This window comes from Chelon labrosus (genome assembly GCF_963514085.1).
Source record: "Chelon labrosus genome assembly, contig: SCAFFOLD_31, whole genome shotgun sequence".
Classification (NCBI taxonomy): Eukaryota; Metazoa; Chordata; class Actinopteri; order Mugiliformes; family Mugilidae; genus Chelon; species Chelon labrosus.
Window position 1 is genome coordinate 712,814 of NW_028181545.1, and position 27,536 is coordinate 740,349.

The 27,536-nt window shown below is 42.4% G+C and overlaps 1 protein-coding gene across 1 annotated transcript; it reads left to right on the forward strand.

Moving 5' to 3' along the window:
• Positions 1–2,585: 2,585 nt before the first annotated feature.
• LOC311509919 (NLR family CARD domain-containing protein 3-like) lies at positions 2,586–27,529 on the forward strand. Its single transcript, XM_084575369.1, has 7 exons — positions 2,586–2,679; positions 2,801–4,586; positions 6,245–6,418; positions 14,971–15,144; positions 16,088–16,261; positions 23,157–23,330; positions 24,138–27,529. Exons 1-7 carry the CDS (start codon positions 2,676–2,678, stop codon positions 24,157–24,159), a joined length of 2,508 nt encoding a protein of 835 aa, XP_084431495.1. The 5' UTR covers positions 2,586–2,675; the 3' UTR covers positions 24,160–27,529.
• The last annotated feature ends 7 nt before the right edge of the window (positions 27,530–27,536 follow it).

The window sequence follows — 27,536 nt, forward strand, 5'->3', positions numbered from 1 at the left end:
ACTCCTGCTTCATCTACGTTCTAGTCTTCATGGACACTCGTGACCTTTGGTTTATTCCTGGAAGAGTGAACATTGTTATGTCCAGAAACTAAACTGAGACAAAGACGTCTGGACAAGAAGACGTTTCCTCCAAGTGTTCAGCTCTAAATGACTGGTGGGGAGTTTAGGTTTTTATCACCTGAAGGTCACATGACTAGAGTCTGTTAATGACCTGATACTCACCTGGACCTGGACCTGGACCTGGAGGAACCTGTTCTGATCAACCTGGTGGTTCTCTGATGATCCATTAATGTCCAGAGACTCCTCAGATGTTCAGAGCATGTGGACATTGTTGTCCCTTGTCCTTCAGGTGTAGGTGGACAGCTGAGTCCTGACCTGAAGACCTTGTTTGAGTCGTAGACAAGATAAACTCAGGATGAGTTGGGGGGAAGGACATCCAGGCTATTTTGTGTAGACACTTTGTTTCTAAGTGTCCAAAGTTGAAATAGTGAAATATGTTTGAGGAGACAAAGAAACAGCTGATGGCTCTGAGGTGAAGAACATGTGCCTCGCTAGGATTATCATCTCTAACATGATCAGTCAGAGAGTCTGAGGTTTCTTAATGTTTCTGTCTGCTTTGTTTTCTGTGTGGCTGATAATGGCCTGTCAGTCACTCACTGTGGACTGGTGGACGTTTTACAGTCTTCAGTCTCTGGCTCTGGGTTCCTTCTCCAGCTGATTCATCAGGGAGGCAAAGCTTTATGAAACAGCTGCAGACTGAGCTGTTGATGGTCAGTGGGATCAGCAGGACTAGTAAACCTTTACCACTACAGAGACTCATCTGATTCACTCTTCACATCCACATATCACTCCAGGGACATTTACCTTGTGTTTGTCTCTGTGTGGACAGACATGATGAGAGCTAATTGTTGATGATTGGTCCACAGAGTCCACCAGCAGAGCTCAGAGGTTCTCAGTGGTCAGTCTGCCCAGCAGCATCAGACACAGCTGGACTCCATCTTTCTGGTCTGTACATGTACAACAACTACTTTCCATCATCTCCATGCTGCACTTTGTAGACCAGTGGATTGTCAGTGTGTCCAACATGGATCTGATGTTTGTCTCCATGATTTCAGTCTGCCTGTGTCATTCATATGGTATTCTGTTCCAGATGCTGGAGGACAACATCATCACTTTTGTGAAGAACCAGCTGAAGAAGATCCAGAAGGTTCTGAGTCCAGATTACCCAGAATGCTCAGAGAGTCAGAGGGAGGATGAGGAGGTGTTGGAGGGTGAGGATGAAGAGCAGAGGAGGAGCAGCAGAGATTTATTTGTGAAGATCACAATGAACTTCCTGAGGAGAATGAAGCAGGAGGAGCTGGCTGACTGTCTGCAGAGCAGTAAGAGGATTTCTCTAAACATTGAAGCTGCTGGAGAAATGGGACATTTACTAATGTCTCCAGAGATGAACCAAGATACACTATATTACCAAAAGTATTCGCTCACCTGCCTTTACTCATTCTATGAACTGAAGTGCCATCCCATTCCTAACTCATAGAATTCAATATGATGTCGGTCCACCTTTTGCAGCTATTACAGCTTCAACTCTTCTGGGAAGACTGTCCACAAGGTTGAGGAGAGTGTTTATAGGAATTTTTGACCATTCTTCCAAAAGCGCATTGGTGAGGTCACACACTGATGTTGGTCGAGAAGGCCTGGCTCTCAGTCTCCGCTCTAATTCATCCCAAAGGTGTTCTATCGGGTTCAGGTCAGGACTCTGTGCAGGCCAGTCAAGTTCATCCACACCAGACTCTGTCATCCACGTCTTTATGGACCTTGCTTTGTGCACTGGTGCACAGTCATGTTGGAAGAGGAAGGGGCCCGCTCCAAACTGTTCCCACAAGGTTGGGAGCATGGAATTGTCCAAAATGTTTTGGTATCCTGAAGCATTCAATGTTCCTTTCACTGGAACTAAGGGACCAAGCCCAGCTCCTGAAAAACAACCCCATACCATAATTCCTCCTCCACCAAATTTCACAGTTGGCACAATGCAATCTGAAATGTACCGTTCTCCTGGCAACCTCCAAACCCAGACTCGTCCATCAGATTGCCAGATGGAAAAGCGTGATTCATCACTCCAGAGAACGCGTCTCCACTGCTCTAGAGGCCAGTGGCGGCGTGCTTTACACCATTGCATCCGACGCCTTGCATTGCACTTGGTGATGTGTGGCTTGGCTGCAGCTGCTCGGCCATGGAAACCCATTCCATGAAGCTCTCTGCGTACTGTACTTGGGCTAATCTGAAGGTCACATGAAGTTTGTAGCTCTGTAGCAATTGACTGTGCAGAAAGTCGGCGACCTCTTTGCACTATGCGCTTCAGCATCCACTGATCCCTCTCCGTCACTTTACGTGGCCTACCACTTCGTGGCTGAGTTGCTGTTTTTCCCAAACGCTTCCATTTTGTTATAATAGAGCTGACAGTTGACTGTGGAATATTTAGGAGCGAGGAAATTTCACGACTGGATTTGTTGCACAAGTGGCATCCTATGACAGTTCCACGCTGGAATTCACTGAGCTCCTGAGAGCGGCCCATTCTTTCACAAATGTCTTGTTTCACAGTCTGCATGCCTGAGTGCTTGAATTTATACACCTGGGGCCAGGCCAAGTGATTAGAACACCTGATTCTGATCATTTGAATGGGTGAGCGAATACTTTTGGTAATATAGTGTATATTCACACACTCATTCTTTAGAGCAATGACATGTTGGAATATTTACTGGAGAGTTTATTCATTCATCTTATTTCTTGCTTTTTCATTCAGGACTTGAAGCTGCAGTTTGTGGACGTAAAGTTAAATCTACTCTGAAGGAGAAGTTCCAGTGTGTGTTTGAGGGGATTGCTAAAGCAGGAAACTCAACCCTTCTGAATGAGATCTACACAGAGCTCTACATCACAGAGGGAGGGACTGCAGAGGTCAATGATGAACATGAGGTCAGACAGATTGAAACAGCATCCAGGAAACCACACAGACCAGAAACAAGCATCAGACAAGAAGACCTCTTTAAAGCCTCACCTGGAAGACATGGACCAATCAGAAGAGTGATGACAAAGGGAGTGGCTGGCATTGGGAAAACAGTCTTAACACAGAAGTTCACTCTGGACTGGGCTGAAGACAAAGCCAACCAGGACATCCTCTTCATATTTCCATTGACTTTCAGAGAGCTGAATGTGTTGAAAGAGAGAAAGTTCAGCTTGGTGGAACTTGTTCATCACTTCTTTACTGAAACCAAAGAAGCAGGAATCTGCAGCTTTGAAGAGTTCCAGGTTGTGTTCATCTTTGACGGTCTGGATGAGTGTCGACTTCCTCTGGACTTCCACAAGACTGAGATCCTGACTGATGTTACAGAGTCCACCTCAGTGGATGTGCTGCTGACAAACCTCATCAGGGGGAAACTGCTTCCCTCTGCTCGCCTCTGGATAACCACACGACCTGCAGCAGCCAATCAGATCCCTCCTGAGTGTGTTGACATGTTGACAGAGGTCAGAGGGTTCACTGACCCCCAGAAGGAGGAGTACTTCAGGAAGAGATTCAGAGATGAGGAGCAGGCCAGCAGGATCATCTCCCACATCAAGACATCACGAAGCCTCCACATCATGTGTCACATCCCAGTCTTCTGCTGGATCACTGCTACAGTTCTGGAGGATGTGTTGGAAACCAGAGAGAGAGGAGAGCTGCCCAAGACCCTGACTGAGATGTACATCCACTTCCTGGTGGTTCAGACCAAAGTGAAGAAGGTCAAGTATGATGGAGGAGCTGAGACAGATCCACACTGGAGTCCAGAGAGCAGGAAGATGATTGAGTCTCTGGGAAAACTGGCTTTTGATCAGCTGCTGAAAGGAAACCTGATCTTCTATGAATCAGACCTGACAGAGTGTGGCATCGATATCAAAGCAGCCTCAGTGTACTCAGGAGTGTTCACACAGATCTTTAAAGAGGAGAGAGGACTGTACCAGGACAAGGTGTTCTGCTTCGTCCATCTGAGCGTTCAGGAGTTTCTGGCTGCAGTCTACATGATCCACTGTTACACCAACAGGAAGTCAGAGGTGCTGGAGGACTTCCTGGGAGGAAACTACAATAACTCACCTCTGGATGAATTTCTGAACAAAGTCATGATTAAATCCCTGGAGAGTAAAAATGGTCACCTGGACCTGTTAGTTCGCTTCCTTCATGGTCTCTCTCTGGAGTCCAACCAGAGACTCTTAGGGAGTCTACTAGGTCATAGAAAGAACAGTCCAGAAATCATCCAGAGAACCATCAACAACCTGAAAAAGATGAACACTGATGAAATCTCTCCTGACAGAAGTATCAACATCTTCCACTGTCTGATGGAGATGAACGACCTCTCAGTTCATCAGGAGATCCAAGAGTTCCTGAAGTCAGAGAACAGATCAGAGAAGAAACTCTCTGAGATCCACTGCTCAGCTCTGGCCTACATGCTGCAGATGTCAGAGGAGGTTCTGGATGAGTTGAACCTGAATCAGTACAGAACATCAAAGGAGGGACGACGGAGACTGATCCCAGCTGTGAGGAACTGCAGAAAGGCTGAGTGAGTCCTGATGTGATCATTAACAGAATCAATCAGTGGAGATTAGTAGTTTAGTTCTTCAGACGTTCTCATTCTTCTTCAAACAGTGTTCCACTTGTTCACTGTAAACATCACAGTCAGTTGTATTTAGTCCCAGATGTTCTCCAGCTGTTTAAAGCTGTTCTTCTAGTTATTGACTCTTTTCTTTCTATTTCTCTGTCTTATTATTCTCTCCATCAGTAAGTTAGTTTAGCTGAAGCAGCCTCTGAGGCCTCACGTTACAATGATGAGAGGATATTGAAGGCTGTTTGTAGAGTACAGAATAATCCTGAAGTCAGTGAAGTGGCTCCACATCAACATCTATCTAAAGCTTGTTAAGATCAACATGAGCCACCGTAAACTACTGATCATCCCACACAGAGACTGACCCATCAATGGAGCATTTTATTGACTGAGTTCAACGTTTCATTTTAAGGAGAGAAGTCGAGTCACATGGTCTTGTTTTTATGTCTTTCTTTCTATTTGTTTCCTGTCTTGTTGCTGTAGAGAAGAGTTGAAGCAGGAAATGCTCAGAGGTCTGAATATATAAGAGCAGAACCGTAGAAGTCTGACTTGTTAAAGAGATGTGAAACACACAAAGGTCAGAGTTTAGTTTGACAGATAAAACCCTGAGAACATCTTTGTGATGACTTGATGGTGAAAAGAATTCAACCTGATTGTTTGTTCATTGTGTTTGTGCTGAACAACTAAAGTTGAGCCAGTCCTGTGTCCTCCACATGGAAATATTTCACCATGTTCATACTGAATGATGTCCATGTCTGAGGTTGTCAAGTGATAGCTTTCATTTGTGTTGGACTAAAGACTAAATGTTCCACTTGTGGACTGAAGCTGACGGCAGCAGGTCGACAGCAGAGATCATCTTTCCAACTGGAACTGTTCACTGAGCTGAACTCAGTCAAAAGATCCAGAGTCCATTAAACAGTGAAGACAGTCCAGATGTTTGTCTCATCCAGATGTCCTCATGATGGGATCAGATTAGGGTTGCCAACCGTCCCTTGAAAAACGGAATCGTCCCGTATTTAGAAACAAAAGTACGCGTTCCGTATGGAGCTGAAACAGGACGCACTTTGTCCCGTATTACCGTGAGAATCCAAAATAGTGTAAAATGTCAATGGAATGAATGAATAACAGGACGCTTTATATGAACAGTTACGGTAAACTTATTCCCAGGCCGTCTCCTGCTCTGTGACCAATGAGCTGACAGCAGGAATCCCTCTCATCTCATTGGTCGAGGTACTGTTGCTTGTGAAGAAGATACCAGAAGACAACAAAGCAACAACTTTTCCTCACACTTTCTGTTTGCACTTTTCTTATTGTACTATTACAAGAGGAATGTTCTGTTTTCTATTGTTTTATATTAATTTATACAGTTTTAAGTGAAGCAGGACAGGTTTCTGTTTTATTCTGTTCATCTGCACATTCAACTAAACAAAGGTCTGAGAGAGATGATGAGAATGATTGTTTCCTGTCAAACACAGTCAGAGAAGACGAGCTGAACCACTGATGTGGAGACAAAATGTCCAACATGATGTGTCCAACTGTCCACTCATCAAACCCATCATGTTCATAGAAATGTCTTCTTCCATTATAACAGATTTTATTTATTTGTCTCATGACAGACTTGGTGGCTGTGAACTCTCAGAGAGTCACTGTGAAGTCGTGGCCTCAGCTCTGAAGTCCAACCCCTCCCATCTGAAACATCTGAACCTGAGTGACAATGACCTGGAGGATTCAGGAGTGAAGCATCTGTCTGCTGGACTGGAGAGTCCAAACTGTAAACTGGAGACTCTGATGTGAGTTTTCATTTATTTTCTTCTCAGGCTTCTGAAGAATGGAGATCCAGTTTAGATGAGTTCTCTTGTCAGGACTGTCAGATAGAAAAGGAGCTCAAAGAGTTTAAATGAAGGAGCATCATGTTCCTGAACATCAGCAGGTATCTCCTCAGTCATCAGACGTGCACAGGTACGGGCTATTGTTGCTCAGGAAACAGCCCGTTTGCCCTTAGTAGCTGAGCTGCCCCTCTGGAGAGAGAGCCTTTTTTATTTTGCTGTTGTGTCTACATCAATACAATGAGCCCATAACTGGTAAAGTAGAAGTGTTCATTCATTCATTCATCAGCTGTAACAGCTTGTTCCTGTGGTTGAACAGGAAGTGATAACGTGATCACCAGAGGTGGGACGTAACGAAGTACAAATACTTTGTTACTGTACTTAAGTAGATTTTTCAGGTGTCTGTACTTTACTTGAGTATTTCTTTTTCTGATGACTTTTTACTTTTACTACATTTGTACACAAATATGTGTACTTTCTACTCCTTACATTGTAAAAACAGGCTCGTTACTTTTTTAACCTCCTCGGATGACAAGACGTAAAAGACGTGACATGATGGGACATGACTACAGCATCGGACCAGAGAAGGAAAGTCAATGATGTGCTCATAAAATGAGCGGCCTGTTGGTGATACCTGTTGACCTGATGCTGATGCTGAAGGTGCCTGTTATCAATCCATGGAAATTCACAGGGGACTGACAAACTGAGCCTAGAATTAGACCAGTCGCTTCATATTTAGTAAAAAGGTGATCTATGCACATGAACACAGTTCTAAAGATAAATACCCTCTGATACCCTCCATCAGCTCTACACCTGTGTTCCTGTGTTCTTCTTCTACTGGGTTGAACAGGCAGCCTGTTGACAGCGTTGCCAAGTCAGCTTATTATAAGTGACTTTGGGCTTGTTTTCCTGTAAAGTCTCTTACAAATATTGGTAGTCACAGGTCGTGTTTTTTTGGGTCTTGTTTCTAAAGTGTAGTTGCTTATTTAGGCTTGTTCCCAGATCCATAATAAATTGTCAAGCAGATATTTTCATTATGTACGGAAGCCCTAAACGGCCATGCATTCATACATTTTATTTCCTCCGTTTTCCCGAGATAACGATGTGCTGCCTTAAAATGTTAAAATGTTAAGTTAAATAAGTTAATAATTGAGCAGGTTAAAAGTCTAAAAAGTCTATATTTCTTGGTTTAGAGAAACCGCGTCAGAGTGAGAGCTCCTTTCTTTGGTTTAGAGAAACCGCGTTGGTGTGAGCGCTCTTTCATTTCATTTCCAGCTATGTTGTGCCGTGTTGTGTTTACCTGCTGCATGCGCCGCTGAGTCGAGTTAGCTCAGAAGAGCAAAGCAGACGCTAATCATTATTGTTGAAGTGTTGTCGACGCTTTTGCCTTGGAAAATAATTATCTGTAAGTGTTACTGTATATGTAGGCAGTTGTTAAATGCTTGTGTATTTTTGTGAGGAATGTTTGATGGAGACTTCATTTCTTATGTTGGCGAAAAACGTACTTTGCTAGCTTTCAGCAGATGCTAACTCATTCATTTTGTCTTGATTAGAGATGCTAATTGAAATGTACTTATACATTGCTTTGCTTGTTCAGTGTTTAACAGTTGTGTTTCTATCTGTAATAATTTTCAGTTTTACGGGAGAAAAAATAACAAAGAGGACTTCATTAAAGGACGAGAAAAGTCCAGCCTTGTTGTTTATTGAAGGACTTTCATTCGTTAGCTGACTGTCTAGCTGTGCACAAGCATACGCACTGCGAGGGCAGTACAAACGAGATAACTTCATTTGTTTTCCCGAGATAATGATATAATTAATTCTTGATCTGGAGATGATGACAGTGTGATAGGTGTCTATTGTCTGTAATAGCAAGGCATAATGCTATTTCAGCCTGTGTCAGGCCTTGATTGAAAAGATATGTGACGCGGTTATCAATATGCTCCTGCTCCTCTGACATTGCTGCACTGAATGATGTTTCCTGCAATGATTTAATATAGCCTACTACAATATTGTTTTGTTTTCCCGAGATCTCGAATTAATTATATCGTTATCTCGGGAAAACAAAGCTTCATTATCACGAGATCTCGAGAAAATGATCCCGTTATCTCGGGAAAACGGAGGAAATAAAATGTATGAATGCATGGCTGTTAAGGGCTTCCGTAATTAACTAATAATAACTATATACATAGGCCTATACAATATAAGGAGAATTAATTAGTAACCCTGTTAAATTTAATGATGTAATAATTGGCCAATTTTACAAAACTGGGCTTCCCCTATTTGAAAGACCAGCAGCCGCCACTGGTACGAGCCAATCAGAGGCAGAGCAGGACAATCTGTTTGTTTCTAGTTAGGACGTTTAATTGAAAATACGCGTGGATGATGGTGGGCTTTAGGAGAGGTTTTGAGGAACAAATGCCCGGGACAAAGTGGTTGAAATACGGGAAGAAATATATCAAAGACTGGGAGAAATATAAAGTTCCTGAAGCTCAGGAAGAGAAAACATAAATAAACTGTGAACCGTGGGCTTGTTATCACAGGCCTGGTTGCTTATTTGTCTCACGAGATCTGGCAACACAGCTGTTGATCAGTTTGAGCTCTGCTGCCACCTAGTGACTGGAGGCTTGTGTATCGTTCAAGCATCAATAAAGACACTAATACTGACCCTCCAGTTTACAACGTTAGCAATGCTATGGGAACACACCGTTTTGATAGTTTATAGCTAACGCTAGCTAGCTCTCGGTTTATAAACCGGGGGCGCTGGTGAGAAGCTCATGGAGTAGATGTGCTTTCAGGGGGCTCTTCCGTGCCAGTGGTAAAATTATTATTTTGACAGTCTTATACATAATTTCATCAGCCTCTGGAGAAACTGTGAACACTGGGGGCTTAACCAGTTATGTTTATGCAACGACATGCCGAAGAAGTCGCCCAAAAACGTCGAGTGGCCTGGACCTTCCTCAGCTTCTGCTAACGTTGATGCTAACAGTGCTAGCGGTAGCCGGCTAGGTCATGATTCAGGCGACAGCGACACTGAACATTTGCCTTTAATCTGGGAGAAAGTTTCTGTCAAGATCCTTGAACATATCAACGGCAGGTTTGATAAATTAGAGCAAACACTAGAGGTGGTGCAGAGCTCTCAAAGAGAACTACTGGAGAAGGTTGAAACGGTGGAAGAGCGAGTTCTGGATCACGAGAACCACATAACCTGCTTGGAGAAGACGGTCTCTGGCCTGAAGGACGAGAACAACGCGCTCAAGTTCAAAATGGATGACCTTGAAGGCCGGTCCCGTCACAACAATATTAAGATTATCAGCATTCCTGAGCATGAAGAGGGGGTAAACCAACAGAATTCATCGAGGCATTAATTACGAAGCTTTTCAGAGAAGACATCGTTGGGTCACCGGTGGTTATCGACCGGGCGCACCGGACCCTGCGGCCGCCGCCCACAGCTGGAGCTGAGCCTCGCTAAGCCATCATCACCAGGGTCCACTTCTATCGGGAGAAGGAGCTCATACTTGGCCTCCGGAGGGAACGACAACTGGAGTACAAAGGCAACAAGGTGCTTATTTTCCCGGACTACACGCCCGATGTGATGCAGCAGCGGCGTGGATACACCGAGGCCCTGGGGATGCTGCGGGAGACAGAGAAAGGGAACGATGGCCGGCCAGCCGGGGTTTTTTGGTAGAAGAAGAAGAGAAGACATTTGGAAAAACTTTAAATACATAGAAGTGGAAAATAAAACCGAATGTCTTGTGGTGAAAGATAGGGAGAAGTGCGGCCACAAAATCGCAGGGAAGAACACAACAAACTTGAAGAGACATCTCAAGGCATTACATAAAGAAATTGAGGTAAGTCAAGACATTAACGTAACGTTACTTTCTATTTTAGAAAGCTCATGCCAACTCATGAGGCTGTGGTGAATGTGTCTCATTTTAACGTTAGCCTGGAGCTGAAAACGAGTGAGCCAAACGTATGTGACTAGCCTTTGCACTTGACTAAATGTAGACTAAATGTCATCAGTTTTCGTTGACTAAAACTAGACGAAAATAGTCATGGATAATTCTGACTAAAATAAGACTGACTAAAAAAATGCTCAGACTTTTAGTTGACTGAAACTTGACTAGACTAAAAAGAGTATGAACATGACTAAAACTAATAAAAACTAAAATGACAGCTTGACACAAAGACTAGACTAAAACTAAAATTAAAACAGGCCGCCAAAAACAACACTACTCAGTGGTAGGATAAAGTACACAGGCTGCTGTTTTATCTCTTGACGCCCAGAAGACATTTGATCAGATGGAATGGCCGTACATGCTGAAGACACTGAAGTAATTTGGATTTGGAGAAATTTTGATTGAATGGGTGAAAATAATTGACCTTAAACCAGTATCTTCTATTCTCACTAATTCAGACACATCTCAGCCCTTTGAGTTACAGCGGGGTGTGAGGCAGGACGCCCCTCTTTCTCCTCTTCTTTCTGATATCACCTTGGAACCACTTGCTATAGGTATAAGAGGTCACCCAGGTATTCATGGTGTAAAGTTTGGTGATGCTGAAAGCCTTGTTAATCTGTATGCTGATGATTTATTGATTTGTTTATCAGACCCAATGGTCTCAGTTCCCAACCTCCTGGATTATAGAAAATCATTTAGTAGATTGTCTGGGACACAGTTAACTGGGACAAGTGTGAGTTCATGCCATTGACTAACATGTGTCCTACTTTCTTGAAATCTTTGCCATTTAAATGAGCTACTACTCATATTAATTATCTTGGCCTTAAGATCTCCAGAAACCCCAAACTTTTACTGGAATTGAATTCTTTGGACATGGTGGATGAACTTAAAGCCAGTATTAGAAACTGGAAGTTGCTCCCTCTCTCAATGATTGGCTGCATTAATGCCATTAAAATGGTTGCACTTCCAAGGTTCTTGTAACTCTTTCAAAACCTCCCTGTTTATTTACCATTACATTTTTTAAACAACTAATCCAATGTACAGAAGTGTTCTATGAACTCCAGATATCAGTTCATTCAGTTTAAAGTCATACATAGACTGCATTATTCCAAAACTAAACTTAATAGAATATGTGGATCAGTGTCTTCCATGTGTCATAGATGTAACAGAGCTGAAGGTTCACTCTCACATTTGTTCTGGTACTGCCCAGCACTGGACAACCTTTGGAGCGACATATTTAACTGGTTCTCTAGGCAATATAAAATAAATATTCAACCGGACTGTAACCTGGCTATCTTTGGTTCTTCTGGAAGGATATCAACCCTCCCTTCCCACTGTGAGCAGGTTCTCAAAACGGGCACGGTAGCAGCCAAAGAACTGATTTTACTTCATTGGAAGTCTCCATCAGCGCCTTGCTTTAAGAGGTGGCTCCATGAAATGTTTTTTGTTTCTAGGATGGAACAGATTCACCTTAGCAGATGGAGTGCACCAACTTTTTAGGAGAAAGCATGGAAGCCATTTTGGCCTTACTTGATGAGACCTAAATGAACAGTCTGTGAATTAGACTGCAATGTGGTGGTGGTTTACGTGTGTAACCTAACCTGTTAGCTGTCATACGTCAATCATTTCATTCCTGTGTTGTCATTGGTTATCAAAGTCACGAGCCCATCAGAGTCAATGAATTGTGTAAGTGAGGGACTAATGGTGCAGGTTAGTGTGATGTGTAGTGAGCATGCAACAAGAGAGACAGACGCTATGGACCAGAGAGCTAAGACGGAGGCTTGGTGGTGTGGGGAGCATTTAAGTTTAGTGGTGGAGGTTGACTACTCGTTGGTCCTGATATAAACTTCTGTGTGACCTGAAGAGGTGAATATGATGCGTCTGCTTGTATCTTGTTCTATATCTAACTGTTCTAGTGTAAAGGGTTAGGGTTAGAGTTCTAGTTTTCAGGCCCCACCGCACACAAGCTTCATCAACAGGCCTGCAACGGTTCAAATCTCATTAATAGAGTGTGTTTTATAAATGAATGTGTGTGGGCCACAGGTTAATATTGAGTTTAGAGTTGTGAATTAAAGCACACTGTTTTAAAGGTGACTTGAAGATCCTAAAGAGATCAGAGTTAGTTTGAAGAGTATCTTACAAATAGTTTGGTCTTGAAGTTAAAGGAAAGGTGTGAAACCAAGAGAACCTGAGAATTTTATTTTGAAAACCTCTTTATTTACATATTGCATTTTATTTTTACTGGACAATCAAAACCTTTACATTTTATTTCATTTAGTAAATAAATACCTGAGGAGGAGGATTATTGCATTTAAAGTAGAGTTGTGGTCATTTATTAAAGTAACCTATATTATTAGAGTTACATACGTTATAAAAGTGACATATAAAATAGTTGTATCTTTCTACAAGGAGCCCAGGCCCAGTCTCATAGTATTAACCACTCTAGCTTTATATTTAACTACATGGGACCTGGGTTACATATGTTTTAGTTCAAACTGTTATTAAAAGTGTTAAAATAACATTTCATGAAGGTTAAAATAGTTTGATGAATGGGTTAAAAATGTAATAAATAAGTTTGAAATGTTTTTTTTAAAGACACAGAAGTGCATTATTAAATCTTTGATTTTATTTTGAAAGAGCTCATGGTGACAGAGGAAGTACCAATGGAGAAAGAGAGTAATACTGGTCCCTGATTGGTCAAAGGTGTGTGATTGGTGGGGTCAGACCGGAAGAGAGAGTGAGTGTAAAAATGAACTAGAGAATGAACGAGAACGAGAGACGATCGGAACGAGCGCCGACGAGTCACCTGGCAGTAATGTAATGTAATGAGATAAAGTGGTAGTTTCAGTATCTAGAGGACTGTCTGCTCCACATTCTGGACCTGGACAGCTGAGCTACGCCTGATTGGGGACAACTAGAGACATTTCTGCTCCAAGTTTCTTTGGAGTTGTGCACGTTTCGCTAGCTTCTTCGCGTCATTAGCATTCGCTAGCTAAGTGAATGGAGCATTAGCCGCTGCGTAGCTAAAGCAGCTAACTCTGTGGCTGAGCCTTGCTGTTTCTACACGGGACCGTGAGGATTTATCTGGAACACTGCCGGTACCGGGACAAGTTGTCGGTCGGACGTCGTCTCAGGCGGGTTGCCTGTGGAGACTCCATCTTTCTTTCACCTGTCTGCTTCCATATTGGGCCATTACCTTCAGCCTCGCCCTTTCATCACAGACTCGGACTGGATCAACTTCATTTAAATCACCAGTGTGGGAACACTTTGGTTTCCCGGTGCAACATAACGGTGATGGCACGCGAGTGGTGGACCGGACAAAGACTGTCTGCCGACGATGTTTGGCGGAGGTGCGGTACGTCGCTGGAAACACATCAAACATGCTAACGCACATAAGACGGCATCACCCCGATATGTCTGTCACTGGTGCGAGGAAAAAAAACGTGTGTGCAACAAGTTAGTTGAGTTAGTTTCTTCTAATCAAGTTACCAAAGTTGCCAGTTGCTACCTGACTACCTCAGTTTATCCCTACAAGAAATTGTGCTTTTTCTTTTCCTCTGTATGAACAAAATGAATGAATGGTATGAGAACCCTCCTAATGCATTAGTTGGATGTTTGATTCTAGTTTTTACTTTTACAACAGGAGGTGGTTTTTAGTTTTTTCACTCTATTGGTGTCTGCTCAAAATCAATGAATAAAGCTAGTTTTCTACATGTGTGAGTTTTTGTTTCTTTGTTCCTGTTGGACCGAACCGTGACTTGTGTGGACCGTTCCACCCCTATCATTAACAGAGTTCTTGGTGTCACTAATCATTCTTTCTGTCCATACTGTCTGTGGAGACGTCCCCTTCTAGTCTGACTCCAATGAGACAAGATGGAGGACAACATCCACAGTGTTGTTGTGTGGATGAATGATTGTAAAGTTGATCTTCAACTCATCTTGTTCTTCAGCACATCCAGTCAGTATCTTTGTGTTTCCACAGTGTTTCCTGCTGAGCTGCAGTGGAGGGACAGGAACTCAAAGAGGAACTTTGATTAGTGTCAGTCAGACTGCTGAAGCTTCATATTAGTGTCAGCTGAACAGTGGAGTTGTGTTAGGAAGAGACCACTTCACAGTCAGTGTGGACAGCAGGAATCTGAAGAACTCTGTAATGTCCATATGACATGTGACTGTTGTTGGAAGACACACTTGAACATGTCAACTTGTCCTTTAACATTTGAATGACACAAACCTCCTGAGACACCAAATCCAGGAAGAAGAAGGTCCTGGAATCAAAGAACTAATCAACAGTTTGTAGTCCAACATGTGTGAGGAGGAGATATTGATCCTGTAATGAGGTCAGCAGCATCTTATTGATCTGTGTTGACATGAATAGTTGTCTGAATGTTGTGCTGACGTTTGGATGATGTCTGTAGAAGGCTGACATGATGAAGATCCACAATAACACAAGGACAAAGTCACTCTACTCATTTTAGAGAACAGCTCATTGATCAGGACACATTTAAAACCTCAACACATCTGATTGATCATCAATCATTTCATCTTTTATTCTTTATTCAGATTGTGGAACTGCTGTTTGTCAGAGATCAGCTGTGATTCTCTGGTCTCAGCTCTGAAGTCCAACCCCTCCCATCTGAAACATCTGGACCTGAGTAACAACAACCTGAAGGATTCAGGAGTGAAGCAGCTGTGTGGTTTTCTGGAGAGTCCAGACTGTAGACTGGAGACTCTGGAGTGAGTTCACTGTCTGTTACTGTTGTAGATCTGATATGTTTAATCACCAACTGAATCTAATTTATTTTAAATAAAACTTTATTGTTCCTCAAAGTGAAGACAAATACAAACTCATTTAAATAACTGTATAATGTTGAGCTTCATTTATGGAGTGAAATTAGTCTCCAAATGGTCACAAATGCATGTTCCATGATCCACACGTGAAACATGACATTCACTAATGTGTACCTAGCTATCTGAACGTGTGTGATTGTTTTGCAAATTCACAAATCAGATGGTTCAACTTCACAAAGCTCATCCTTTTCGTTTTCAAAAGACTTCCTGTCTTACGAGTGTCTAAGCCTACGCATACGGATCAGCAGATACGGACAGATCAGGCTGCGCACGCACACGGAGTTTTGAGACTATTTTCACACTGCTCAGATCCACAGATCCACAAATGCATGGTGCCTTTAAGTGTCACCGGGAAAATGGGAAATCTGGGCTTTGGGCCAAGTGAGCTATATCTTTCCTTTAGGGAAAATGAATCTTTACTGATATAACTCACTTCTCGTTTAGTTCCAACACTGAACTCAACAGAGGACCACGTAGATATTAATATATATTTTTAATTTAAGATTATTTTAAACATTTAAACATCTTTGGTCCAATAAGTCTTTGGTACAGGCTAAAAGCGGTTAGTGCTCAACCGCAGACAGTACCGGGACCCCCGACTAGTTGGTCCGAAGTGAGTTTATAAATCAAATATAAATGTAAATAATACAAACTAATACTTTGTTATAAACTCTGTGATAATGTTTTGGATAGATGGCGGTATCTAATGCGTTGCTGATTCCATTGCTGATAATCATTCCTGGTGAACACACACATTGATGAGGACACATTTAAAACCTCAACACATCTGATTGATCATCAATCATTTCATCTTTTATTCTTTATTCAGATTGTTCAGCTGCAGTTTGTCAGAGATCAGCTGTGATTCTCTGGTCTCAGCTCTGAAGTCCAACCCCTCCCATCTGAAACATCTGAACCTGAGTGACAACAACCTGAAGGATTCAGGAGTGAAGCAGCTGTGTGGTTTTCTGGAGAGTCCAGACTGTAGACTGGAGGAACTGGGGTGAGTTCACTGTCTGTTACTGTTGTAGATCTGATATTAGGGCTGGGTGACAGTGTTGGGTATAGTTACTTTATAAAGTAGTTAGTTAGGTTACTACGTTACCATCAATTAAAAGTAATCTGTTACGTTACAGCGTTACCTATGAATAAAAGTAACGCGTTAGAGTACTCGTGCGTTACCAAACATTAAAAGCCGTTTGCAGCGCCTCACACATGCTGCAACTCAGCGACACAGACACACAGCCTCCTTTAAATGCACAGAGAAGTCCTGACAATGAATAACGTCAGTCATCCAACCAAATGAACTCTGCAGGATAACAATACCAGGAAAGACAGTCAGCAATATGCCACAGAGCGTTTTATTCATGAATTATGTTTTGATCAGTTAGAACATACAATATATTACCAAAAGTATTCGCTCACCTGCCTTTACTCATTCTATGAACTGAAGTGCCATCCCATTCCTAACTCATAGAATTCAATATGATGTCGGTCCACCTTTTGCAGCTATTACAGCTTCAACTCTTCTGGGAAGACTGTCCACAAGGTTGAGGAGAGTGTTTATAGGAATTTTTGACCATTCTTCCAAAAGCGCATTGGTGAGGTCACACACTGATGTTGGTCGAGAAGGCCTGGCTCTCAGTCTCCGCTCTAATTCATCCCAAAGGTGTTCTATCGGGTTCAGGTCAGGACTCTGTGCAGGCCAGTCAAGTTCATCCACACCAGACTCTGTCATCCACGTCTTTATGGACCTTGCTTTGTGCACTGGTGCACAGTCATGTTGGAAGAGGAAGGGGCCTGCTCCAAACTGTTCCCACAAGGTTGGGAGCATGGAATTGTCCAAAATGTTTTGGTATCCTGAAGCATTCAATGTTCCTTTCACTGGAACTAAGGGGCCAAGCCCAGCTCCTGAAAAACAACCCCATACCATAATTCCTCCTCCACCAAATTTCACAGTTGGCACAATGCAATCTGAAATGTACCGTTCTCCTGGCAACCTCCAAACCCAGACTCGTCCATCAGATTGCCAGATGGTAAAGCGTGATTCATCACTCCAGAGAACGCGTCTCCACTACTCTAGAGGCCAGTGGCGGCGTGCTTTACACCATTGCATCCGACGCCTTGCATTGCACTTGGTGATGTGTGGCTTGGCTGCAGCTGCTCGGCCATGGAAACCCATTCCATGAAGCTCTCTGCGTACTGTACTTGGGCTAATCTGAAGGTCACATGAAGTTTGTAGCTCTGTAGCAATTGACTGTGCAGAAAGTCGGCGACCTCTTTGCACTATGCGCTTCAGCATCCGCTGACCCCTCTCCGTCACTTTACGTGGCCTACCACTTCGTGGCTGAGTTGCTGTTTTTCCCAAACGCTTCCATTTTGTTATAATAGAGCTGACAGTTGACTGTGGAATATTTAGGAGCGAGGAAATTTCACGACTGGATTTGTTGCACAAGTGGCATCCTATGACAGTTCCACGCTGGAATTCACTGAGCTCCTGAGAGCGGCCCATTCTTTCACAAATGTCTTGTTTCACAGTCTGCATGCCTGAGTGCTTGAATTTATACACCTGGGGCCAGGCCAAGTGATTAGAACACCTGATTCTGATCATTTGAATGGGTGAGCGAATACTTTTGGTAATATAGTGTATGATCAAATCTCAGGAGTTTCATTTTGTTTGCTACTCATATACACCTACCCAGCCCAGGTAGCCTATATATGAGCACCTAACAAGATTAGGAAACTCCTGAATTAGTTTTAACCTGAATGCAGTTATGAAAGTGCATTTAATTGAGCTGAAGTAAACACAATCTGAGGTAAACAGGTAGCAGATTCACATCCATTAAAAATGAACGACCAGTCAACGATCTAACAGACATTTTTACAGCTGCCTCTATGTCAAACAAAAATGATAACAGGCCGAATAACACAAACAATAAAATGGCTCACTGGCACACAGGCAAATGACAAATAGCCTAATAGCTGAACTATGAAAATACTATTCAAGTGTCACAAGCCTAAATTCACTTTACCATCGTCCACTTCCATTTACTCTTCAAAGTAGTGATTAAAATGTAGCAGAAGAAGATTTTAGAAACGTCTGTCTGACAGTCGACTTCTCTTAGGAGTAAGAACGAGACTCCTGAGGCTGGAAAGCCTCTCCACGGGTGCACTGGAGGGTGGTGGAGTATTGAAGCCCAGAAATACTGTCTTGATCCTGGGGAACTTGTTGAACATATCGATCTCCACACCTGACTTAAAATACTCAGCAATTTGAGTGTCCACTGACTCTGAGACCTGGCTGTCCTCTGTAAATGAAAAAAAGTCGTCTCCTCCGCTGAATGAACAATTCTCCAACCTGCCTGTGATTCCTCTTCCATTTTCAAACTGTCATGTAACATCATCAGTTTGTATCATCAGATTCCACATGTACGCTTTAGTCAGATATGTGTATCTATGACAGATGGATGTTTATCTTGCTGTTCTCTTCTCTCTTTCTTCTGTCTGTACCCGGCTGGCCTTAGGCAGATGGTTCCTCCATATGAGCTGGGTTCTGTTCAAGGTTTCTTCCTGTTAAAGGGAGTTTTTCCTGCCACCGTCTCCTTCAGGCTGCTCTGGAGGTTTCAGGCCGGGTTTTGTAAAGCGTCTGGAGACGATTTTTTATTGTTACTGATGCTATATAAATAAAATTGAATTGACAGGTGCAGGTGACAGTTCCTCCAGCAGTGGATGCTCCAGCACACGGCACTCGTCAGCAAGCAGCACCTTGGCAGCGTCTTTTTTAGCCTCATCCTTTACCCAGCACAGTTTGAGTTTAGGAATGGTCAGTGCAGCCAGCAGGGCCTCCTTGCTGTCCAGCGTGGATGCAAAGCGTCTCTTTATGGCCTGCAAGATATAGGCGTATTGAAATTAGTTTAAAGCCTGCAGTGTAAATCTCATCAATGTTTGTTTGATATGAGCAAAAACAAAAAACAGACGAAAAAAGCTCAACTACCTCAACTATGACATCAGGCAGGCCAGATGTCATCCGGGAGAGACTGTCTTTTAGATCCAGTGTTTTAGCCATCAGGGCCTCCAGTGTCGGCAGGATAGTTCCATAAAAGCAGTTCTCCTCCCCTTGAAGAATATCCAGGGCCATGGCCAGCGCTTTGAGAATCACGCAGTACTCTTTAATAAACTGCTGCTCCCTGTCCGTAATGCACCTGATGCCCAGTTGGGTGCATAAGTTCTGCAGGTCAGTGATGGGGATGTCTATGACCCTGCACAAAGCCTCATGAAAAGAGTCCATCTGGTCGTCGTGGCAACCAGCAGCTTTCTCCTGCTGAATGTTTCCACAGTTTCTGATGCTAATGTTGATCTGCTGGCTTTGGTCCAGAGTGCTGAACATTTAGCGATGGCTCTCCTGTTACTGCTCCAGTGTCACTGTTGGAAGACAGCCATTTCTCTATGTCAGTGGTGGAGATGAGATTCAGACTGATCATACTGTCATTGCCATCACCATCACAGCTGGACAGTACATTGTTTAGATCCTCCATAGTCACACTTTCATTCCCATCTTCCTCCTCCTCTGTTTCTGAGTCCGAGGCCGTTTTGTGAAACACCTGGAAAGCCTCAACAAAACTAGATCCATAGTCAGTGACCGTGGCTGTCACTTTCCCACCAAGGCCATATGACACATGGATTTGTTCAATCTCCCCGGCAGTTACGTCATACGTGTGCCGTCCTCTCACCCGCCTACATGCGACTGCAGCTTTCTCCAGCTTCAGAGTGAAGGGATGTATCCAGTGTGCCGTCATTCCCATGAAGCTCTTATTATTAGCTGTCCACAAGTCTGCCGTGCTAGAAACATATTCCAGATCTTCAAAGGTTGTTTTCAGTTCTTTCTCCATATCTAGGTAGGATTTGTCCAGATAGCTTGCAAAGGTTTTTCGGTCAGGCACTGTTCCCTCTGTGTTACGTGTCGTTGGGATTTTACTCATTAGTTTAGGGAAAGATGGAGACTCCACAGTTGTAACTGGAAGCATCTCCTCAACCACATAACCGGCCACAAGCTTGTGAACGTCACTGGTAGAGACAGTTTTAGCTGAGGCTGAGCTAAAACCCAGACGCTGTTGCTTTGCAGCTGGTGCACCACCGTGGTCTTCCTCAGCAGGCTTTGCTACCAGGGTGATAGAGTGGTGCTTGGATAAAAGATATTTTTTTAAATTGGAAGTGGAATTTTTTGCCATGGACAGAAGCTTTTCACCAACGCAGAGTGAGCGTTTTACCGTCATGTTGTTCTTGTCCTTTTCACTGGTGAATTGAAAATAATGTGCGTACTTCCACGATTCAAAAGCTGTCCACACACACACACACACACACACACACACAGACACACACACACACACACAGGTAACGTAGGTCAGCAGGTCACAGACGCATCATCACAGCGCTGCTCCTCCACTGACACATCTACAGGTGGCACAGTACTGTCTGACAGAAAGCAGCTGGAGTCGGAATTTTTCTTTCCTTATCTGGAGAAATTCTTAAAGTAACGGATTACTTTTTTAAAAAAATGACGAAGATGCTGATTACTTAACGCACGAAACTAACACGTTACATTACAAGTTACACGAAAAAAGTAATTAGAGTACTCTAATGCGATACTTTGTAATGCGTTACCCACAACACTGCTGGGTGATGTGGACCAAAAGTCATATCCTGATATATTTAGGCTGAATATCGATATACGATATATATCCTGATATGGAGCTTTTTCAGGTTGTGGATGGCTTACGACTGGGGCTTCTGCAGCGTGCAGTTTCACACACTCTTCGTACTGCAGTTTGTGCCACTGTTTTAGGTGGTGAAAAGGATTTGAAGTGCTTCCACCCTTTGCTGTATCTTGTTCATGGCTCTATCTACATATAACCAGGGGTCGCGTTAGCCCAATATTTTCCATCATTGCCCGTTTTTTTAAACTGTGACGGAAAAACCGTACGTCCCACACAAATCAAACCAACACCATCTGAAAGCCAACAAAAATCCCTACGTTTTTATATATTTTATATCAGTGTACCTCAAAAACTGTGGCCACCCCGTAAGATTGCAACCTTTTTTCTGGAATTTCTAAGACAATCTGCTCCCTTTTGGAGCCAGCCTCAAGCGGTCACTCGATGAACTGCAGTTTTTTGCACGGCCGCTCAAGCTGAAGCCTGTTTCCCTTAGTTTAGCCCCGCCCACAAGCTCCTCCATTGGCTCTGCCGTCTCTTGTGTGATTGGCCGTCCCCGCTGTCACTCCACCTTGCTGTCACACCGGTCTGCTAGTCTGCGGTCAGGAGTCCTTGTTAATCTGCTACTGTAAATTGTTCCTTTGTTCTGCCTGGGTCACGTCAGCTAGAAGGATTGTAATATCAGAGCTTTCATTTACATTAACCTTTGAATCGGTGTCCATGTGTGGATGTGTGTTTGGTAATTAGCCGCAGCCAGGATGTCTACAAAAAGAAAAGTGGACATAAGAGACTTCTTTACAAGTCAAAGTGGAAGTTCCTCAAAGAAATGTGTTCCAGCCATCCTGCAACACCTTCACTGGCTCCAATAAAGCAGCAGATCCACTTCAAGATCCTCCTCATCATTTACAAAGCTCTCAATAATCTTGTAAAGTCTATTAGTTTGATTGAAAGTGCTGATGAATCAAACTTCTCTCTGACACTAATTTCAAATCAAATGTAATACTTGACTACTTCCACTGAATAATGGACATTTGATTCAGTTTCTCTCCACCTGTGATGCCAGTTTGACCTGCCCACCACTGGGTGCTGCTTTGTAAATGAGCTCTGTTTACCATAGATTCCATAAATAAGTGTAACATTGGTGGTACTGAGTTGGAGTGAAGTTGACTAACAAGGTGAAACACAGAATTGGGTGATAATGTTTTGCTACATGCTTTACAAGCAGTCAAACCAAAAAAGGGAACATTAAAGTTAAAAGTAGCAATAGAAAACTAGAAGAACTACTAGAAAACACAGTCAACTGAAAGATTAGAGTTTTATTAAAAATACTTGTGTCCCCCCCACCTCTGAAATCAAAATGTGGTCCTTGACCGAAGCACTTCAACCCTACGGTAACGTCTAAGAGCTGTTAGCGCTAGCAGTCCCGGTCCCAGTACGGACAAGACGTGTCGGCAGCACAAACTTTGTTTTTTCTACCATTTAAAGTCAATACTGTCAATACTGAAAAAGTACTTAGAGTTAATGATATTTTAATGAAAATTAAATGCTATTGAATTACATTATTATCATTTTAAAAAATGAAAGTGACGGGTAAAAATCGATTATGACGGGATTTTTATGACCCTGTCAGTCAAAATGAGAGACAACTAAAAAGTCTAGCACAACCTCTGCATATAACGTCATTTTGTTGCTCATCTGATACTTTGAATCTGAACCATCTCCAAATTACTGAGCCACTGCTTTTTCTTTTACTAACCAATTTCTCCTCCACACACTCTGCAGACGTTGTTGCTCCTCCTCTGTGCATGAAAGAGGAGGGACGGGGGGAGCAGTGCAGAGAGCTCCGGGTCAGCAGCTTGATGGAGCAAGGATCACAGCGCTAATTTGAACTATATCCATATACGAGATATAGTTTAAATACCGTATCACATTAAAACATATATCCATATATTTATTAATGTGATATATCGCCCAGCCCTATCTGATATGTTTAATCACCAACTGAATTTAATGTATTTTATGTAAAACTTTATTGTTCCTCAAAATGAAGACAAATACAAACTCATTTAAATAACTGTATAATGTTGAGCTTCATTCCTGGTCAACACACACATTGATGAGGACACATTTAAAACCTCAACACATCTGATTGATCATCAATCATTTCATCTTTTATTCTTTATTCAGACTGAGTGACTGCAGTTTGTCAGAGATCAGCTGTGATTCTCTGGTCTCAGCTCTGAAGTCCAACCCCTCCCATCTGAAACTTCTGTACCTGTATAACAACAACCTGAAGGATTCAGATGTGAAGCAGCTTCTTGATCTTGTGAAGAGTCCAGACTATAAACTGGAGACTCTGTGGTGAGTAGAGGGTTCCAGTCAGTCCATGCTGCTTTCATCAGTATTGTCCTAAACACAGTTAGTATCAAAGATCCAGTGTTTCCTGTAAACCTGCAGCTTCTCAGTGAAGCTGTGAGAGGAGAATGGAGACAGGCTTCAGGATTGGACAGAAAGACAGAGAGAGAGACAACAGTCAGCCAATCAGATGAGCCAGAAGCTTGTTGTGATCATGTGTTTGAGTTGATGTGAAGACGACTGTTGTTGTTGTGTTGATGTGTCCAGGAAATAAAGCTGGATTCCAGCTGACAGCCTTCCAAGATGTATAGAGACAGTGGTGGTCATTCATCAGATCTGATCAACAACTGATCACAGCTCTGAGATCAGTCTGACTGAAGCCTGCACATCACAGAACCAGCATTACATTTAGTAACCATGAGCAGAGTCATCACATGTGTCATTAGTTTGATCAGATCTCTTCAATGACAGCCTCCATGTTTATTAGTCAGCTGATCTTTGTTTAAATGGAGCAGCAGTAAATCCATCACTAAAGTGTTGGTGCAGTAATGAAGCGTTCAGGACTCTCAGCAGTTTATTAGTCAAATCTGCAGAGGAAACAGACTTGATGCTAAAAGTCTCTGCAGGTCTGTGTGTGTTCACTCCAACACGTTAACATGAAGCTGAAAGGAAGCTGGCTGAGCTCCACAGCTGCTCCACTGCTGCTCTGAACAGGACTGAAGTCCCTGCTGCTCTTTCTACTGGATGTGATGATGAAGGGAGACTCTGGAAACACTCCTTTACCTCCTCTCTTCTTTCTCCTCCTCTCTACAGGTGGAAGGACTCACAGTGGTAAACAGGACGGTGTGTGTTGTGAGAGGATGAGCTGTGTCCTGATGATCCAGAGGTTGAAGCAGACTCTGACTGGACCATGTTACTGGGAGGTGGAGAGGAGAGCTTCATCCACATGGTCTCCATTTAAGACCATCAACAGAGCTGCACTTCAACTCTTCACAGAGCTCCAACAAATCAAGTCCAGTCCCTCATGAATGATTCAGACACATGTCAACCTGCCAGCATCAACAGTCCTTCCTGTTGTTGTGTAGATGTTTGTTCCATGTCTTCTCTTGTCTCTGTAGAAACAGTAGATTCCAGATGTTTTTACTCCTGTTTCATCTAGTGTTAATTTTGTCACCTATTTTTAATTTAGTCTTAGTCTTAGTCTTGTGCCAAATGTCCTTGTTAGTTTTAGTCATATTTAGTCATTCACGTATCTTTTTTTCTTAGTCAAGTTTTAGTCGACTAAAAGTCTCGTCATTTTAGTCTAGTTTTAGTCAAAAGAGAACTCAAGGTATCTTAGTCAAGTTTTAGTCGACTAAAAGTCTCGTCATTTTAGTCTAGTTTTAGTCAAAAGAAAACTCAATATATCTTAGTCAAGTTTTAGTCAAAACATTTTAGTCTTTTTTTTATATAACAAATTATTTCTGAGATTATTTCTGATAACCATTTCAGTCAAATATCGAGCCTCTTCCTTCTACCTAGCATGTCGACGTCTGCACCCACTCTGGCAGAAATCTCAGGTGTTTGCTACTGTCTATCTATGGGTGTTCTTGCTCCATGTAGTTTCATGTTGCAGCCACATGTTGGCAGCATAGCCACAGGCTGGCAGCAACAGCACGAACACATTCGGAATATTTTGAAGGCCTAACAGTTGAATAGTTCCGGACTATAAGGCGCACCTGAATATAAGCCGCACCAGCTAAATTTTGGGGAAACTACAGATTGTTCCATATATAAGCCGCACCCGACTATAAACCGCACCCGACTATAAACTGCTGGTGTTTTAATGTTTAATTACCGTAAGAGTTTCTTCTACCACGGAGGGATCGGGACAGAAATGACTGTTTGGAAACGCAAAGCGTCCCATTTATTTACATTTGACAAACATAAATCTTTCGATCAATCAAACAAAAAATCAATCGATCAAACTTTCACATCTTTGACATTACAAACAGCATTCGTGCAGTGCACAAATAATACAACGGTGCGCTCCTAGCGCACTTCCTGCAGTCATAGTACCGTATTAGTGCAGTATAACAAAAAACAAAGCTTACAACGCTTGACGAGGCAATAACGTTAAATGGCTAAATTTAATTCGTTTTTAAAAGTGCTTGCCTGTAACACGGCAGCAAAAGTGCAGTAACCCGGCTGCTCAACAAAATAACCAGCATCTTTTTCGAAAACAGCCAACACAGCAGTAAAGGTGCAGTAACACGGCCGTTTACTGTATCTAAATAACCAGCCTACTATACCAGAAAAGTCAGTTCTTAATCCTCGTGTCATCGTCTATGACATGATAGTGCGCCCCTGGTGACCGTTAGCTGTAAAGATCCATCCGCCGTTGTATAAGCCGCAGGGTCCAAAGCAAGTGACAAAAGTAGCGGCTTATAGTCCGGAATTTACGGTATTCTATCTCACGATGAAAAAGTAGAGACAATTGTAGACGAAACTGAAGAGAGATTTTATCTTAGTTTTTATTTTATGCAAAACATTTTAGTCTCGTCTTTTTTCGTCAACAATAATGGATGTTAATTTAGTCTTAGTCAGCGTTTTTGGACAATGGTGCAGTCTCGTCATCGTCTCGTCTTAGTCATGGAAAAAAAGGTCGTTGACGAACATATTTAGTCTCGTCTCGTCTGACGAAATTAACACTAGTTTCATCCACATGTTTATTGTGTTGGAGCGAGCAGCAGCTGCTTTATCTGTCATTGGTTATTGGTTGGTGAGTGTTTCCTGTTTGTAGAACTGGTGGTGAACTGTAGGAACAGGTGAGTTTAGAGACTAAAAGATGATTTAAAAGCAGCTGAAGATAAAACATGAAGCTGTCGACTGTAAAGCTCACAGTCAGACCAGAGACTCAATCAGATCCATGCTGGAGCTGGAATGAGTCTTCTTCAGTTACATCCACAAATACATCACTGCAGATGATCATATATATTAGAGGTGGGACAGTTGTTCTGTGTGTACAACAGTATCACAATGGAGGATAACGTATGTGGTATTACAACGACAGAGTGCAGTAGAGAAGTAAATAACTACATGTAAATATTGTAAAGCTTAAATAAATCATAAGTTGCCTTTTGGTTAGTGCTGTCAGATATTGAAGAGTTGTATAGTTTGACATTTGCTGTTAGTTCAAGGATTGTTGGTTTCTTTTTTAAAACTTTGGATCGATGAATATAAAGTTTGGTTAAAATAATAAACAAACTGATCACATAGAATTGTGAGGAGAGATTTCTGTCAAAGTCTATAAATCCAAGTAGTACATTTCTCCAACATAAAACTAAACCAGAATATAACCAATCAATAATGTAATGTGACAGTCTGCTGCAGAGAAATGTTGGAAGCTCACATGACCAAGATCAGTGAGTCAGTGTTTCCCTGAGATCTCCACAAAATGTCCAGTTTACATCCATGTCTCTTTTCAGCCTTTGTATATTAATATTAGTCGTGTAAAATCTGTGGATCATTTTGATCTTATTGGTTCAACTAAACTAATGTGGTAAAAGTCCACATTTATTCCAACAAACGTTCCCAACAAAGGTAGACCAGTACGATGAAGCAGAAGGTGAACTCATCATGTCTTGGTGAAATAGTTGTCAGATGATTTTGTTTCTGTTTTAGATCCGTCCAACAGTGCAGCGTGATCAGTGTTTCCTCTGGAGTCTTTTAGAAGTGGAATAATTCATGGCGCGCACTGCTCACACGTTCTCCACGCACAAGAAAATATATGCAGCGCATAAAATAAAATCCAACATGAACTGTAAATAAATAAATAAATCATTTGTTTATGTGCCATTTTGCAATGTAACTCAGTGAGTCAGTGGTTCTACATTGAATTACGCCCCGGGTGAGACCCCCTCCAAGCAATTACTGTTGTATAAGCATTGAAAGCATCAGAGTAAAAAGGTTAACAAACGTAGAGCAACAATTAACATGGGTTTGACTTTGCTCAGTGTCGGTTCAGATGTTAAAGAAAACAAAGTGATTTAAAGTCTACATCTATGTTTGATTAAATAGAAGAAAAGATGGTTGACAGGTGATGACAGGTGATCACTTCTCATTTTACAGCTTCCTGGACAAAACATTTCTACAGTTTCTACTCGCTCTGACTGAGAAAATGAAACTTGCAGACGTTTAGTCTTTGAATAAACAACCAGTCATCTTTAACAT